Source organism: Polypterus senegalus, chromosome 3 (assembly GCF_016835505.1).
Source record: "Polypterus senegalus isolate Bchr_013 chromosome 3, ASM1683550v1, whole genome shotgun sequence".
Lineage (NCBI taxonomy): Eukaryota > Metazoa > Chordata > Cladistia > Polypteriformes > Polypteridae > Polypterus > Polypterus senegalus.
The window spans coordinates 100,506,711-100,522,531 of NC_053156.1; the positions used below are offsets into that span (position 1 = coordinate 100,506,711).

At 37.4% G+C, this 15,821-nt stretch overlaps 1 protein-coding gene across 2 annotated transcripts in view; it reads right to left on the reverse strand.

Annotated features, from left to right (window-relative positions):
• Positions 1-15,816, reverse strand: part of ttc13 (tetratricopeptide repeat domain 13) — an 82,251-nt gene extending 66,435 nt beyond the window's left edge. For both annotated transcript variants that reach the window (XM_039747673.1, XM_039747672.1), the window contains exons 1-2: positions 15,519-15,816; positions 1,342-1,436 (exon numbers count right to left, since the gene is read on the reverse strand). In XM_039747673.1, coding sequence (XP_039603607.1) covers positions 1,342-1,436; positions 15,519-15,801 — 378 coding nt within the window. In that variant the 5' untranslated portion in view covers positions 15,802-15,816. The remainder of the gene's footprint in view (positions 1-1,341; positions 1,437-15,518) is intronic.
• Between the last annotated feature and the right edge of the window lie 5 nt (positions 15,817-15,821).

The window sequence follows — 15,821 nt, forward strand, 5'->3', positions numbered from 1 at the left end:
ACTGTGGAAACTTTACACTGGACCTCAAGCAACGTGGATTCTGTGCCTCTCCTCTCTTCCTCCAGACTCTGGGACCTTGATTTCCAAAGGAAATGCAAAATTTACTTTCATCAGAGAACATAACTTTGGACCACTCAGCAGCAGTTTTGTCTTTAGCCCAGGCGAGACGCTTCTGACGCTGTCTCTTGTTCAAGAGTGGCTTGACACAAGGAATGCGACAGCTGAAACCCATGTCTTGCATACATCTGTGCGTGGTGGTTCTTGAAGCACTGACTCCAGCTGCAGTCCACTCTTTGTGAATCTCCCCCACAGTTTTGAATGGGTTTTGTTTCACAATCCTCTCCAGGGTGCGGTTATCCCTATTGCTTGTACATTTTTTCTACCACATCTTGTCCTTCCCTTCGCCGCTCTATTAATGTGCTTGGACACAGAGCTCTGTGAACAGCCAGCCTCTTTGGCAATTACCTTTTGTGTCTTGCCCTCCTTGTGCAAGGTGTCAATGGTCGTCTTTTGGACAACTGTCAAGTCAGCAGTCTTCCCCATGATTGTGTAGCCTACAGAACTAGACTGAGAGACCATTTAAAGGCTTTTGCAGGTGTTTTGAGTTAATTAGCTGATTAGAGTGTGGCACCAGGTGTCTTCAATATTGAACCTTTTCACAATATTCTAATTTTCCGAGATACTGAATTTGGGACTTTCATTAGTTGTCAGTTATAATCATCAAAATTAAAAGAAATAAACATTTGAAATACATCAGTCTGTGTTTAATGAATGAATCTAATATACAAGTTTCACTTTTTGAATGGAATTACTGAAATAAATCAACTTTGTCATGATATTCTAATTTTATGACCAGCACCTTTACTGTATATGGTGACAGTACTCATTATGGTCAGTTAACCTGCATTTCAAATGAAAAAAGTTTTTTTTTTTCTTAAATGTGGAATGGAAGTAAAGCAGGTCATGACATCACGCATGCATGAAGTTAATTGGCATTGATCTTAGAATAGGATGCATTAAAGTTTTGCGATGTCACATTGGCCTTGCAAAAGCCTCATTGGGCACCAGGAAAAATTTTTTTGACTAAGCTGGCTGCAAGGTAAATTTCCAGGAAAAAAATTCAGGGAACAGTGCACATTCGCTATATAAAATGCTTCAGCAAATTTCACCAATCAACACTAGTAAGCATGAACATACTTTTAGATAAAAAAGTTTTCCATTCAATGCTATTTTCTGCCTTATGTCCCCTTTGTGATGAGACAGGCACTGACCCTCCCTCTCTGATCCTGTACTGGAAAAATGCAGAACAGAATATAAAAGAACTTGAATACAAATACCTACAATGATTTTTTCGGTGTCTAGTGAAAACACAGAAGAACAAGGTAAGTTCCCAACTGAGTCACATTCCGAGTCCTCAAAATGCAATATGGAAGAATCTGTTTAAAAAAAAAAAAAGTAAAATTCATAATTAATTAAAATTAAATACTGTCACGCTATGCCTCTGAACTAAAGTAACCGAAAGAACCAGAAATACAGTAATCCCTCCTCGATCGTGGGGGTTGCGTTCCAGAACCCCCACGATAGATGAAAATCTGCAAAGTAGAAACCATATGTTTGTATGGTTTTTATATATTTTAAGCCCTTATAAACTCTCCCACACTGTTAACATTATTGGAGCCCTCTAGACATGAAATAACACCCTTTAGTCAAAAGTTTAAACTGTGCTCCATGACAAGACAGAGATGACAGTTCTTTCTCTCAATTAAAAGAATGCAAACATATCTTCCTCTTCAGAGAATGCGTGTCAGGAGCAGAGAGAGAGAGAGAGAGAGAGAGAGAGAGAGAGAGAGAGAGAGAGAGAGAGAGAGAGAGAGAGAGAGAGAGAGAGAGAGAGAGAGAGAGGCAAACAATCAAAAAATCAATATGTGCTTTTGGGCTTTTAAGTATGCCGAAGCACCGCGATAAAGCAGCATTTTTTAGAGGAGCATCCATATTCTCTAGGCAAACAGCCTCTGTGCAAACAGCACCTCTGCTTACACCCACTCCATCAGGCGCAGAGAATGTCAGAGTGAGTGAGAGAGACAGAGAAAAGCAAACAATCAAGCACAGCGTGGGAAGCAAATCATATATCATTGAGGAGTTTTATTTAATATGTAATACGTGCTCTGATTGGGTAGCTTCTCAGCCATCTGCCAATAGTGTCCCTTGTATGAAATCAACTAGGCAAACCAACTGAGGAAGTATGTAACATAAATTAAAAGACCCATTGTCCGCAGAAATACGCGAACCAGCGAAAAATCCGTGATATATATTTAGATATGCTTACATTTAAAATCCGCGATAGAGTGAAGCCGCAAAAGTCGAAGCGCGATACAGTGATCCCTCGCTATATCACGCTTCGACTTTCACAGCTTCACTCTATCGCGATTTTTTCTCATACACGCTTACGTCACTACGCATGCGCTTTCTGAGAACTTTTATCTAAGCCCCACGATGGCTCCTAAACGTGCTGCTTTTCTAAGCCTTCTGACAATAAAACTAAGTGCCGGAGGAAGATGCTTGCTATCCAGGAGAAGGTGAAACTCGTGGATATGATCAAAGATGGCAATACCCTACAAAAGCCTCCTCACGCGTATGAAAAGACAGCGCCAGCAACTGCCTATCAAGATGTTCTTCAGCTGCGCACCCAGATACCCACTGCCTACTCTTAGTACTCCTTCAGCGGAAGAAGACAACGATGCACCTGCTGAATATACTGCACCACCTGAAGACTCTCCTACTGAGGTTGTGCCTTCATAGGTTAGTGGTTGTGTGTAAGAACTGTGTGTGTAATTAAATGTACAGTACAATAATCTACTATACAAAAGCGCCGGGATTGTCCTTCCGTCCCGTGAGTGCAAAGCGTAGCGGTCTTCTGCTTATCACAGACTTACTACTTGCGGCTTGCGGTACGAAGCGACGCGATGTGAGCAGAGTTCTGCTGCTCCCATCATCCCCTTGCTTTTGTGCGCGATGCGCTGGAAAAATAGACAAAATTATGTCTCTGGAAATAATTAATGTTGATGGATTACAAATGCCTCACTGCGTAGTAAATATCAGGGGAGATGGTGCTTGCTTATTCTCATCTATAGCTTATTTAGTGCATGAAACTCCGTCTTTAGCGGTACAGATTCGGGCTGACATTGTGCGACTTTGGACAGGCACTCGAGGGGATAAAAAAACGTAGGGCACTTTAATGCTCTCATTCCCTACACTTACATGCCTGATGTACACATGGAGCGCACACAAATTGAGGATAAAAGTCAGTCGCCTTAAAAGGCGGGTGAGCCTAGTAATAATATATTTGTAACATCTAATATGTCTTATTTTCTCTTATTTTGTCTAATATATTGGGTAATACGAGTGTAATGGTGACTAAAGTGTGTTATTTCATGTCTAGAGGGCTCTAATAATGTTAAAAAACGTATTTAGAAGGTCGTAAACAGGTTTTCTATACTCTAACTGCAAAAATATTTGATTTATAAATAAAGAATCCTACTTCGCGAAAATTCATTTATCACGGTTGAGTCTGGAACGGATTAACCGCGATAAACGAGGGTTCACTGTATAGCGAGGGATCACTGTATACATAGTAATAAGTTTGCAGGCTTTACTGAAGCTAGAATGTTACAAGCAGTACTAATCTAAGAGACAAAAATATAATGTGCTTACGTTTGTCAAGATCCCATCATATTCCAGATTAGAAACAAAACTTAAGTTACTGTTCTTTAAGTCTTCACTCTTCAGGTCTCACAGAGGGATATTCACCAGCACACATAGAGAACGAGGAGCACATTTTGTGTTTGTTCATCGAAATACTCCTTCTGGTTTTGCTTGGACCTTGTGGCAAAGAAATGTACTACAGGTACATTCTTTGAGTTTTCACATGGTGGTCACTTTTGCTACTATAAAATACACCTGTTCAGTGTTTCTTCTAAGAGATGATTATAACACTTTTATATACAGTCTCTCACCCTTGTCTACCTTGCCATCCTTTAGCAGTGTTTCACTTAATGATGCATCCTGTTATATGTTTTGCAAGATGCTTATCAGACAGACATATGCAGATGGTGCATACTAAAATTAGCCTCCTGTATCATTCCCACAGAAAAACTGACACTTTTGCTGAAATGGAGGTTTAATGTTAAGTTCTAATCAAAGTCATGCCTGGGGATAAAGTGAAAGCTATACTGAAGAAAACAGGACAATGCCACTTTTTCATGCAGTATTGGATGTCATTTTTCTTTCCCTGTGGCATGGACTCTTAATAAAAAAAGTAAAATTGATTGATGTGCTTTAATAGCTTTTTTCTTTTTGACTTTTAGTTTTTTTGCATGACATCCATGAGAAACAACTTCATATAAAAACAATCTGCTAAAACCATACCCTTAATAAACAATAAACAATCCTAGCGCACTCAGATGGCTTTGGAAACGATCAAGATTTTTAACTACCAAATTAAAAGACTTAAAACAAAATTGTAAGTATCAGTTAGTATAAAGATGATAGGGTATTTAATGTTTAATCCTTACAACAATTACTTCATTTTGACACAGTTTACTTATTCCAAACATTTTTTTATGCATTACTGACTGTGGGAGACGTTTTTCACCTTGATTATCTGATAAAGTTATTAAAACTGTACTTTTAAAACTCCGTTAGGTTGTAATTTTTTAAAACTTGCTATGTAAAAACCTTTTAACACACAAAAAAGTTTAACAACTTATATGAGCACTCTAGAATATTTTTTTAGAAGAGTGCACAACTACAATCTAATAATTAAGATAAATAAAAATTAATCCAAAGAAAAGAACCTGGCACTCAGACCACACCCACAATGTAAAAAAAAGAGCAATACAAAAAGAATGTCTAAAATTGTTCTTTATAACAAAATAGCAAGTAAAATAGTCAGGTATTGTACAGGCCCAACATGTTTACCATAGGAATGCACTCTAATCACTTAGTCTCCTAAAGTCTAATCAATCTTTAGCCTGATTCAGATCTATTCTGAACACAATCAACACTGCAAAAACTATGGGCTAAGGCTTTTTTTTTTATCTTTTAGTGCTCAAAAGATTCATTCAAACAACAAATACTTGTATGTATTATGCATAATTAAAAACCTTTCTTGGAAATTTACAATACCATTATTTTCTTTATTGCTCCGTAGACTGTCTCCTTTAAAATATTGGCAAATATTAATTAAATGGAGACAACTATCAAATTTGAAATTTTAATGAATCAATCAAATGTGGTGACATCCTTTACATCTTCTACAACTCTGTGGTGGCCACTGTGATTTTCTATGCTGTGGTGTGCTGGGCTAGTAATATCATTTCAAGAGAGACCCACCGAATCAACAAGCTAATTAAATGAGCAAGCTCAGTTATGGACCACATTCTGGATGTCCTGGAGGCAGAAGCAAAGGAGAGAATTAAAACAAAACTGAGTGCCATTATGAACCATGTTGCACATCCTCTCTCAGTCAACATATAATTCATCAGTGTGTCATGAAATGCTACAGGGGGCTCATTTATACCAACAGCAATACACCTGTATAATGCCTCACTGTGACTGAAACTGTAAACTCCTAAAGTTTTTCTTTTTTTTTTTTAATTTTCTTACTTTTTAGTTATTCTGGTGTGCGTGTATTTGTTTACCTATTTATTAAACTGCTTTTGTAAAGAGCCAAATGTCCTCCTGGGGACAAATATAGATCTATCTATGTATATATAAGTTCACATGCCTAAAATTAATACTCACCCAACTATATAAAGGCCAATTTAAATTTTACTTTAGCAACCCGATGAAGAGTGTTAAATAAGACATTATTAACTTGTCATGTATTCATCTCACCTTAGCTGGGAGTATTATCATGGTTAAATTGAATATCCTCTTAAACTTTCCATATCCTTTTCCATGCATTCTAACATGCATCAACAAATCTATCTACAGATAAACAATTGTAGCTTCACTCATTTGGAATACAACTGGACCACCGATTAAAAATAAATAAATTCTTCAGGCATAAGGGAGCATGGCAATACTTACTTTTTATTTCTATTGGTGTGCAAATACAAATATTATGAGGCTATGAAATGAATCAGACAAAAATTAACTAGTCAAGCGCTGACAGGAAATCCTGTACTAATATCTCCTTGTGTTACCATTAATTACTACCAAAATAACCTGGGGCCTCATGTATAAACAGAGCGTATGCACAGGAATGTTGCGTAAGAACGTTTCCACGTTCAAATCGCGATGTATAAAACCTACACTTGGCATAAAGCCATGCACATTTCCATGGTACCTCATACCCTGTCATACGCAAGTTCTCCGCTCAGTTTTGCAGACTGGCGGTACCCAGCGCCAAAGCAGTGCTACTGTTCCTGTGTGGTTACTCTTTATTTTCCTGACACGGCTTTATAAATACACTGAAATTAACTGCATATTGTTTATTAGTGTAATGCATCCAATTGTAATTAACCTGTAACAATATAATGGTCCAGGGAATAGCCATAGTATTCCAAATACCATAACTGCTTTAGCATTGTTAGTCTCACTGCACCTTCTTCTTCTTCTTTCAGCTGCTCCCGTTAGGGGTTGCCACAGCGGATCATCTTTTTCCATATTACTCTCACTGCACCACTCAGAGTATTTTTATCACTGTATCTGAGTTGGGAATCACATCAGCAGCTGATCGGAAAGAGAGTTATCGGTATACAGCATCAAGCACACGCTGCCTCAGCCACGGCAAAACGTTTCAAAGCCTTTCCTGTACGGACCTCGCAGTTCAGAAACATTCATCCCAAGAACTATAAACGCACTCAATCAATTGTTCCTTGTAGAACTGTTTGTACTTATAAGTACAATTACCCCACTGTAAACTTGCACTACAGTTATAATATTGCACAACTTGCGGCACTTTATAAAGCGTGTATTTACATATGATGACGATATTTTTAAGATGAAATGCAGCAAAATATTTTGATTATATAATACAGATAAAACTTTAACTTCATTTAAATAATCTGTATTGTTAAACATGTCAGGACACTGTGCCGCAGCGCTAGCAAGTTCACATATTGTTCCTGCTTTGCGCTGTATATTTACTGAGGCTGGCGCGACACTGGAAGGATAGGCAGATAGAATAATTAAACACGTACTATGAAGATATTTCAATGCTCCTTAAAAGTTTTGAAGAATCGTCATTGTAAGCTTACAGATGGCATAATGTCTATTACAGAGCAGATTGTGTGGCGATTGGGTAGTTGGGGAAAGAAAAGTAACGACAGGAATTGGAGGTTAGTACTTTGAAAGAGACAGTACTGCTACAATAAATTACTTCATCGAATGTCGCACATGGCGCAGCAGCATCTTGTGTTAGACAAGAACCATCACTGCGCCACCATGTTCCCATGTTTAATAACATGTTTTCATTCCAATCATCAATGAAAATGACATTGCGTATACATCTCAGTATTTTAATTATTCAGAGAACTGTAATATCACAAATGCAATGGATTCTGTGTTCTGTTAGAGAAAGAGAAAGAAAGGATGCACGTAGTGATTCACACACATAGAGCACATAAAAGATCAAATACAAAACAAAGCATTTTACATGCTCCTTTAGTTACGATGGGATCTGAGAAACTAGTAAACTGAATGATTTTAAGATGAAGTTTATGATGTCCTACTTTAACGAAAAAATAAACTACGTCAATAAAGTGGAAATATCGAGATTAAAGTTAACATATCGTGCTTTTTCCCCATTGTGTGCCTATTTTTTTTGTCTGTACCCTAATAAGCTTTCATATGACACTCAGACAGTGGGCTACGACTCGCCTTTTCACTGCGACTTTGATATGTGACTTATTTTTTATTTTGGCACTGTGCGACTTTGTGAACTTGAGCTTTCGAGTTTCTCCGACACGCTATGTCACTCGATCAACTTCCTTTTGTTGATTATACCACTGTTTAAATCAACAAATAGTATGTTTTTCCTTTGCATCCACTTGGTATTCGCTGAAATTCTTATATTTTCCCCCGTGCTTTTCCCATTGTCTTTTCACAGAACGCTGAGCTTAAGGGCCATTTATATTGATTTGCATATTCAAAGAGGTGTAATTCTGGGAGGAGTTGGGGTGGGACAGCACGCGCATGCGCGAGTGTTACTTTTCACGCTGACTGGGATTTATGTAGCGGAAGAACGCGGAAGTTGGCGAACCCACCGATTCCTGCTTTCGGCTTTTGTGCTTATTTCATGTCATAGTGCGAATTCTACGCACGCCGTTATGCATGAGGCCCCTGGTGTTTCAGCGCTCACTTAAATGCAGGAAACACTTGAAAGCTAAGGTGTTGCTGTCAAATGCTTCCATACAAGACAATCAAATTTTCACAATGCTTAAAATATAAAAGCATTTAACATACAAAAGATACTCAGAATTTCAATATTATTTGTATATCTATTACGGACTTGTACACGGACAATATAAATCCATCAACCACAACATTAACACCACCTGCCTAATATTGTGTAGGTCACCTTCAGGCCACCAAACAGCTCTGACCTGTCAAGGCATGGAGTCTGCAAGACCTCTGAAAATATCCTGTGACATTTGGCACCAAGACTTAAGCAGCAGATCCTTTAAGTCCTGTAACTTGTAATTCGGAGGCCCCATGGATTTAATTTTTCCAGAATATCCCACAGATACTCGATCTGATTGAGCTCTGAGGCCAAGTCAACATCTTCAGCTCTTTGTCATGTTCCTTAAACAATTTGAATAATTTCTGCAGTGTGGTAAAGAGCATTACTCTGCTGAAAGACATCACTGCCATTAGGGAATACTGTTGTCATGAAGTCTGCAACGATCTTTAGGCAGATTGTTTTTGCCAAAGTAACATCCACATGAATGCGTTTTCCAAGAAGAACATTGCCTAGAATATCACACTCCCTCTACTAGCTTCCCTTCTCCCCATAGTAAACCTGCTACCATTTCTTCCACAAGTAAGCAACACAAACACAGAGCTGTCCACATAATAAAAATGTGATTTATCAGATCAGGCATTCGTCTTGCATTGTACCATGGCCCAGTTCTTAGACTCACATGCCTATTATAGACACTTTTGCCAGTGGACGGGGGTCAGCATGGGCACTCTGACCGTTCTGAATCTATGCAACAAGCTACAATGCACTGTTCACAGATCATCCTTCCTTGGACCACTTTTAGTAGGTACTAATCAATGCATATTGGGAACACCAGATAAGACTTTCAAGTTGCTCTGTGCCAGTCATCTAGTAATCACAATTTGGCCCTTAACAAAGCCGCTCAGATCTTTACACTTGCACATTGTTCCTGCTTCCAACACATCTACTTCAAGAACGGACTACTCACTTGCTGCCTTGTATAGCCCATCCCTTGACAGGTGCCACTGTAATGAGATAATCAATATTATTTACTTTACCTGCCAGTGGTTTTAAAGTTGTGTCAGTTTTAATGTTCCACCCCTCCAAAAAACTGTGCTTCAAATAAAGTTTGTTCAAGTCCAAATATTTCTTTTACTAAATGCAAGTATGAGACTTTACTAATAGAAACCTAGCTAACTTTCCACATCTTCCCCCACTAAAGCTAAAGAAATTAGAGCTTCTTCCTGAGATAAATATATATGTAGAATTTCCAAACTATACCAGTGCTTTCAAAAGTGTGCACCAGATAACCTTAGACAGCAATTATAACAGGTCCATTAAATAGCTTAACATACAATGAATGGAAATCATCCCACAATACAATACAAAAATTACAGCATCCCTTGATTTGTGCAACACATGATCTTATTCATCTAAAATTTGTATAAATGCACAGATCTGTCTCAAATCTGAATATCCTAAACATATAATTGTCAAGACACTAATTGAGAATGATGTCATTAGGCACTTGCTTTACTGGATAATATGTTTCGAGAATTCCTCCTATTTACTGTAGACCGTGTTGGAAGAAAATCCAGGCTTACTTTCCAGGCCTTGGATTCACAATAATTTCCAATTGTCTAACATCTCCATTTCATATAACATTTGATGGGTCATTAGTGTATAAACAATTAAGTGTAATAAGACTATAAAAAAACACCTTATTTATTTTAATATAAAAAAATAAATTAACTTGATGAAGAACAATTAATAAATTCTTTGAAATCTGCTAGGAATTTACTAATGTCATAAATCAATTAAACATGCTGTAATATTGCTAATCTCTGGAATATTACAGTAACTTAAAACTTCTTTCTCTGCTCTCTAGAGTGAGAGGGAAAAAGTTCTGATTTGAATACGATTTATGTCCTAACAATTTATAATTTACTCAAAGTAATTCAACAAAACAAAAATACTTTAAAAATTATCTTAAATATTTTGTACACACTGCCTAGTGATAAACACTGGAGCTGGCATATTTTTAAGTGGTGGGCTTTTTGTTGTAAAAAGGATTTCATTCACAGTAAAATTATATAAATAAAAAAGTACCTTTTAAGAAATGCTTATTATATACTAGGCATTTCAGTGTAACACCTGCAAAACATTAATAACTCTAGGCAAAAATTAATAAAATGCTAATTGCAAGAAAATAGACATGAGTGAAACTTTATTTCATGCAACACATGTCATAGTATAAATTCTGTTAATATAAAAGCCACTATTCTTGTGCCTGTTCAGAGCCTGACTAACATCAATAACAGATTCTTGTTCATAGTATCATCCTGGTCAAGCATCTTAAAGTACCTGATTAAAACATATACGCAAAATATATTATTGACTGCAGGCGGCACGTAGGCACAGTGGGTAGTGCTGCAGCCTCGAAGTTAGGAGACCCGGGTTCGCTTCCCGGGCCCTCCCTGCGTGGAGTTTGCATGTTCTTCCCATGTCAGAGTGGGTTTTCTCCGGGGGCTCCAGTTTCCTCCCACTGTCCAAAGACATGCAGGTTAGGTGCACTGGTGATTCTAAATTGTCCCTAGTGTGTGCTTGGTGTGTGTGTGTGCCCAGCGGTGGGCTGGTGTCCTGCCTGGGGTTTGTTTGCTGCCTTGCGCCCTGTGTTGGCTGGGATTGGCTCCAGCAGACCCCCCGTGACCCTGTAGTTAGGATATAGCGGGTTGGATAATGGATGGATGGATTATCGACTGCTTAAGGTTATGATTCACAATAGATGCTGCATTACAAAATAAAAAAATATTGATGTTGAGATAAACACTTACATTCTAAACAGAATAAAAAAGGGTGGTTAAAGGGTGAAAGATTTTTTGATCACTATGACACTAGTCAGATATAATCTGTCTGAGATGGCAATGCACATTCAGATTGAAGAGGCAAGTATATACTTCTTTCCAGCAGTAGGCAAAAACAAGAATAATAAACTTGTGGATAAAAGGATGCCAATGAAAAAAAAAAATACAGAAAAATCTAGAATCCCACCCACCATGAGTGCCTGAGCAACACTACACACAAATCACCACTAAGTAAAATCATCTACTGCACTATGCCAGTTTGTGCTAGTCTGGCAATTACTGCTACAAAGCAAAACATTAAGGAGACACCATTTAAATCTATATCCCTGCTCTTTACTTTCTACATTCAATATCATTCAAAGTCTTCTTAAAAATCCCCAAAAACAGTGTTAAATTCATGAGATATGAATCAGTTCCCGCTACTTAAAATACGCTGATTACAAAGAAAGCAAAAGCAGCAAAATAACACACTGAGATATTTCCCACCTAAATCTATCAGCATTCAACTAGTAGATTGGGACTGAAGAATTTATATGGATTATAAACACTTAAATCTCAGTAATAGTGAAACTTTTGGGGGGTTGGGAAGGAACAAAAAAAGAAAAACTCCATGATAGATATAGCATGAAATCCACTCTGTGGCAGCTATAGATATTAAGACAGCTATCTTTCCCTTTTAACTATTTTTTTAGTACCCACTAACTGATGGGTACCATGATGCTCCAACAATGATGGATGGATTAAAAGGAAGAAGTCTACGTGACCATCATCATCATCAAGCCCTTCCGTCAGAATCCTAAATCCAAAGAGGACTGTTTCATTTATGTTAGGTAGAATGCCCAGAGGGGACTGGGCGGTCTCATGGTCTGGAATCCCTACAGATTTTATTTTTTCTCCAGCCGTCTGGAGTTTTTGTTTTTCTGTCCCCCCTGGCCATTGAACCTTACTCTTATTCGATGTTAATGTTGATTTATTTTGTTTTATAATTGTGTCTTTCATTTTTCTATTCTTTAATATGTAAAGCACTTTGAGCTACTGTTTGTATGAAAATGTGCTATATAAATAAATGTTGTTGTTGTTTTTGTTGTAACTGTGTTCATTGGCACAGCCTATTCCAGCAGCCACAAGGATTACAGTAGGGACCAAATTTATAAGGTGCATAACAACACACAACTAGACGCACACAAGGCAGCAATTTAAAGGTAAACCAAGAGTCAGACTAAGCATAATGTGCTAAAAAATAAGAAAAGAAAAAAGGCAATAAAACAACACATTTTTGATGTCCTTCACACCGAGATTCATTAAATGATTACTTGCAACTTGTAAGTGATGCAACATCAGTAACATTAATCGTGCATTAACTGTTTACAAATTTCAAGTTTGTATAACAAGTTTTCTTCTCCTATAGTATTATCACTTCTTCAATTGAATTCAAAAGAAATCATTCTGTTTAAAAACAAAGTACTTTATCTTTTAATAAGTGTCCATCCTCTGAAGGTTTTAAATATAATGCAATGTCAGTGCATTTTAGAAATATTGTAAACTAAAAAAGCTAAGTGAACACATATTAAGCCACCATAAAGCATTCATTTCTAAAGACTGATGAGATCCAGGCATTTTCCAGACTACAGTGTGTTGTAGTTGTAATTTAATAATTGATGAAACATAGAAAGAGCCAAATTAGGCCATTACCATTATTCTATTTCTACCTGTTCTCTCATTTTCTGAAAGCAGGCAGTGTGGTGTAGTGGTTAAGGCTTTGGACTTCAAACCCTGAGGTTGTGGGTTCAAATTCCGCTACTGACACTTCAAGTCATTTGACCTGCCTGTGCTCCAATTGGAAAACGAAAAGAAATATAAACAATTGTATCAAAAATTTTGCAGGTCACCTTGGATAATGGTGTCAGTCAAAAATGTAAATGTAAAACTATACTTGTGCAGTGCATCACAGAAAATTACAGCCTATCACTAAGAGCATCAGGCACAATTAATACTCAGCCAATGTAGATCCATCTATACTGTACATCTTTCTAACCTGCTTATCCAGGGCAGGGTTACGTATCAGCAGGAGCCTATCCCAGCAATCACTGGGCACAGGGGAGGAACAAATCTGGTATAGGGTGCCATTCTTTTGCAGAATGAATATATACAGTATATATATATATATATATATATATATATATATATATATATATATATATATACACACACACACACACACCCACACATGTATATATATATATATATATATATATATATATATATATATACATACATATATACACACATATACTGTATATACATATACATATATATATATACAAACATATACTGTATATACATATATATATATATATATATATACACACACACACACTTTAACAACGCCAATTCAAGTTTAATCATGTTGAAAGTTAGTAAGTTCAGAATTGATGTTTCAACATGGGTGCAGTGAAAGAGCAGAGCTGTCATCTTTGCCTCACAGATCCAGGTTCTACATAGAGATTTTTTCAGTTAAATTAACAACATATGTTTTAAACTGTCACAAGAAATTAGTCTAAAATGAAAACTATGGAATCTTCTCATGGCTTTTTTTCTCAGCCAGCAATCAAAGTTCAACCAATGCAAACCAACAAAGCTATCTGCTGCATCTCTGCTATATAATTGAGCTAATATATCGGATTAATAGGTCTGACTATAATACTAACTCAACAGGAAGAGGTCTAAAACGGCTGTACAGTCATAGTCTAATATATTTAAAGCTCCACCTTTTCAAAATGATTAATTGGAACTATAAAACTGCTATATTATGTTAACAGATGGATTTGTAATGATCACAGATAACACTTATTTATATATTTCCATATTTAAGATTAGCACTTTTAAATCTCTTCTCCTGTTTAAATCCTACATATTATGGTATTAAGTCTAAGCAGAAAATACCTAACTAAATTGCTTTAAAGGCAGCTGTTAGCTTCTAGAGTAGGGAATACAGTAATGTGAAAGCTATGATACCATGTTTGTTTTGTTTTTGTTTTTTTTTTTAATCAAAAAGATGCAAGAACTTAGTAGACATTATAGTTAATGCACTCCATTCTTAACAATTCACCATTCATTATTTACATAGGGAAAAACGATGCAAAATGATTACAAATGCATTTAATTACTATGTGAAAAAGTGTAAAGGATACTGTAAGTTGCACCACTCTTTGAATGCCTTATTCTCGTGATGTAAAAAATAAGACATTTCATCCAAATAGTTCCATTGCTCAATAAATTTCCAGTTTGTCACTGTACGTTCAGCAAGTGTATGAATTATTGATTACTAGATTTTATTGTCATGTTGTCTGTTGGAGGGAATGTGATTTTGTGAAGCTCACACAAACAAAAATACAAAATAAAGAGGATGGGAATGTGGGTATTATGCCCTGTCCTGAGTTAAATAATGTCTATTGCCGAATGGTGCCGGGACAGGATCTGGCCATTGAACTAGAAATCTTGCCTAAAGAAGGGGCCCGAGTTGCCTCGAAAACTTGCAAATTGTGATCTTTCTAGTTAGCCAATAAAACGTGTCATTTTGTTTAACTTCTCACTACATTCATGATGGCTAACACGGTACAACACCCTAGTACTACGAATTGGGAAGTGACATTTCCGAGAGTTTCAGTTTTTTTCCCGTTGTTTACACTGTATAGGAACTCGTCTATATCCTTATTAGGACGAACTGTTCTTCTCCAAATCAACTGTACGCGGCTTGCCGCTGGCTAAGTGAAGGGGTTTTTCCTCAGCTCAATATAAAAGGGGTTAGCACCAAAAAAAACACGTTCAACATCGCGTTGGTGGCTTTTTAAATTAAAATGACCTCGTTGTCACGTTTTAAAATTAAAATCAAGTCATATCTTTCGTTGCGAACTTTCCAAGCTGATTCATTCAAGACTTTGTTGATTCATTCATTCCCTAAATCGAAAACTGCCAAACTTTTTACGTGGACTCTTGCGTCACTTCACCGATCACCCAGCTCTGCCTCAGGAAACCCCAAGACTTCCTGTATAATGAAGAACAAATTATGATAAACCATAGAAACTGCTCGGTACCCAACATGATCGGACAACAACCACCAGCACCTACCGCACCTTAAATAGGATGCGGAAGCGAAGGCTCGCATCGCAAGTTTGGACGTGGCAACGAGGCAGAGTAAAAGCTCTCACCGCAATCTGCTGTGTATTCGTCCCAGTCAGGACTAGAACTGCAGCCATGCTTGTGCAGGTCGCTGTTGAAGAATGTAATCGTTGAGAAATACTCCGTGGCAACGGCCGGCCAATACAAGTAGACCAGCAATATTAGTGTAAGCACATCACCCGGACCAGCAGGTGCCATGTTGTGTTTATGCAGGTGAGCGGCAGCACGCCTCTCACAATGTAGTTCTCGCACCCGCAGGCTCTCGCGAACGCGAACGGAGCTGCTGACCAACACGACTACATTTCCCGTCATGCAACATTTTACGTCCGCTG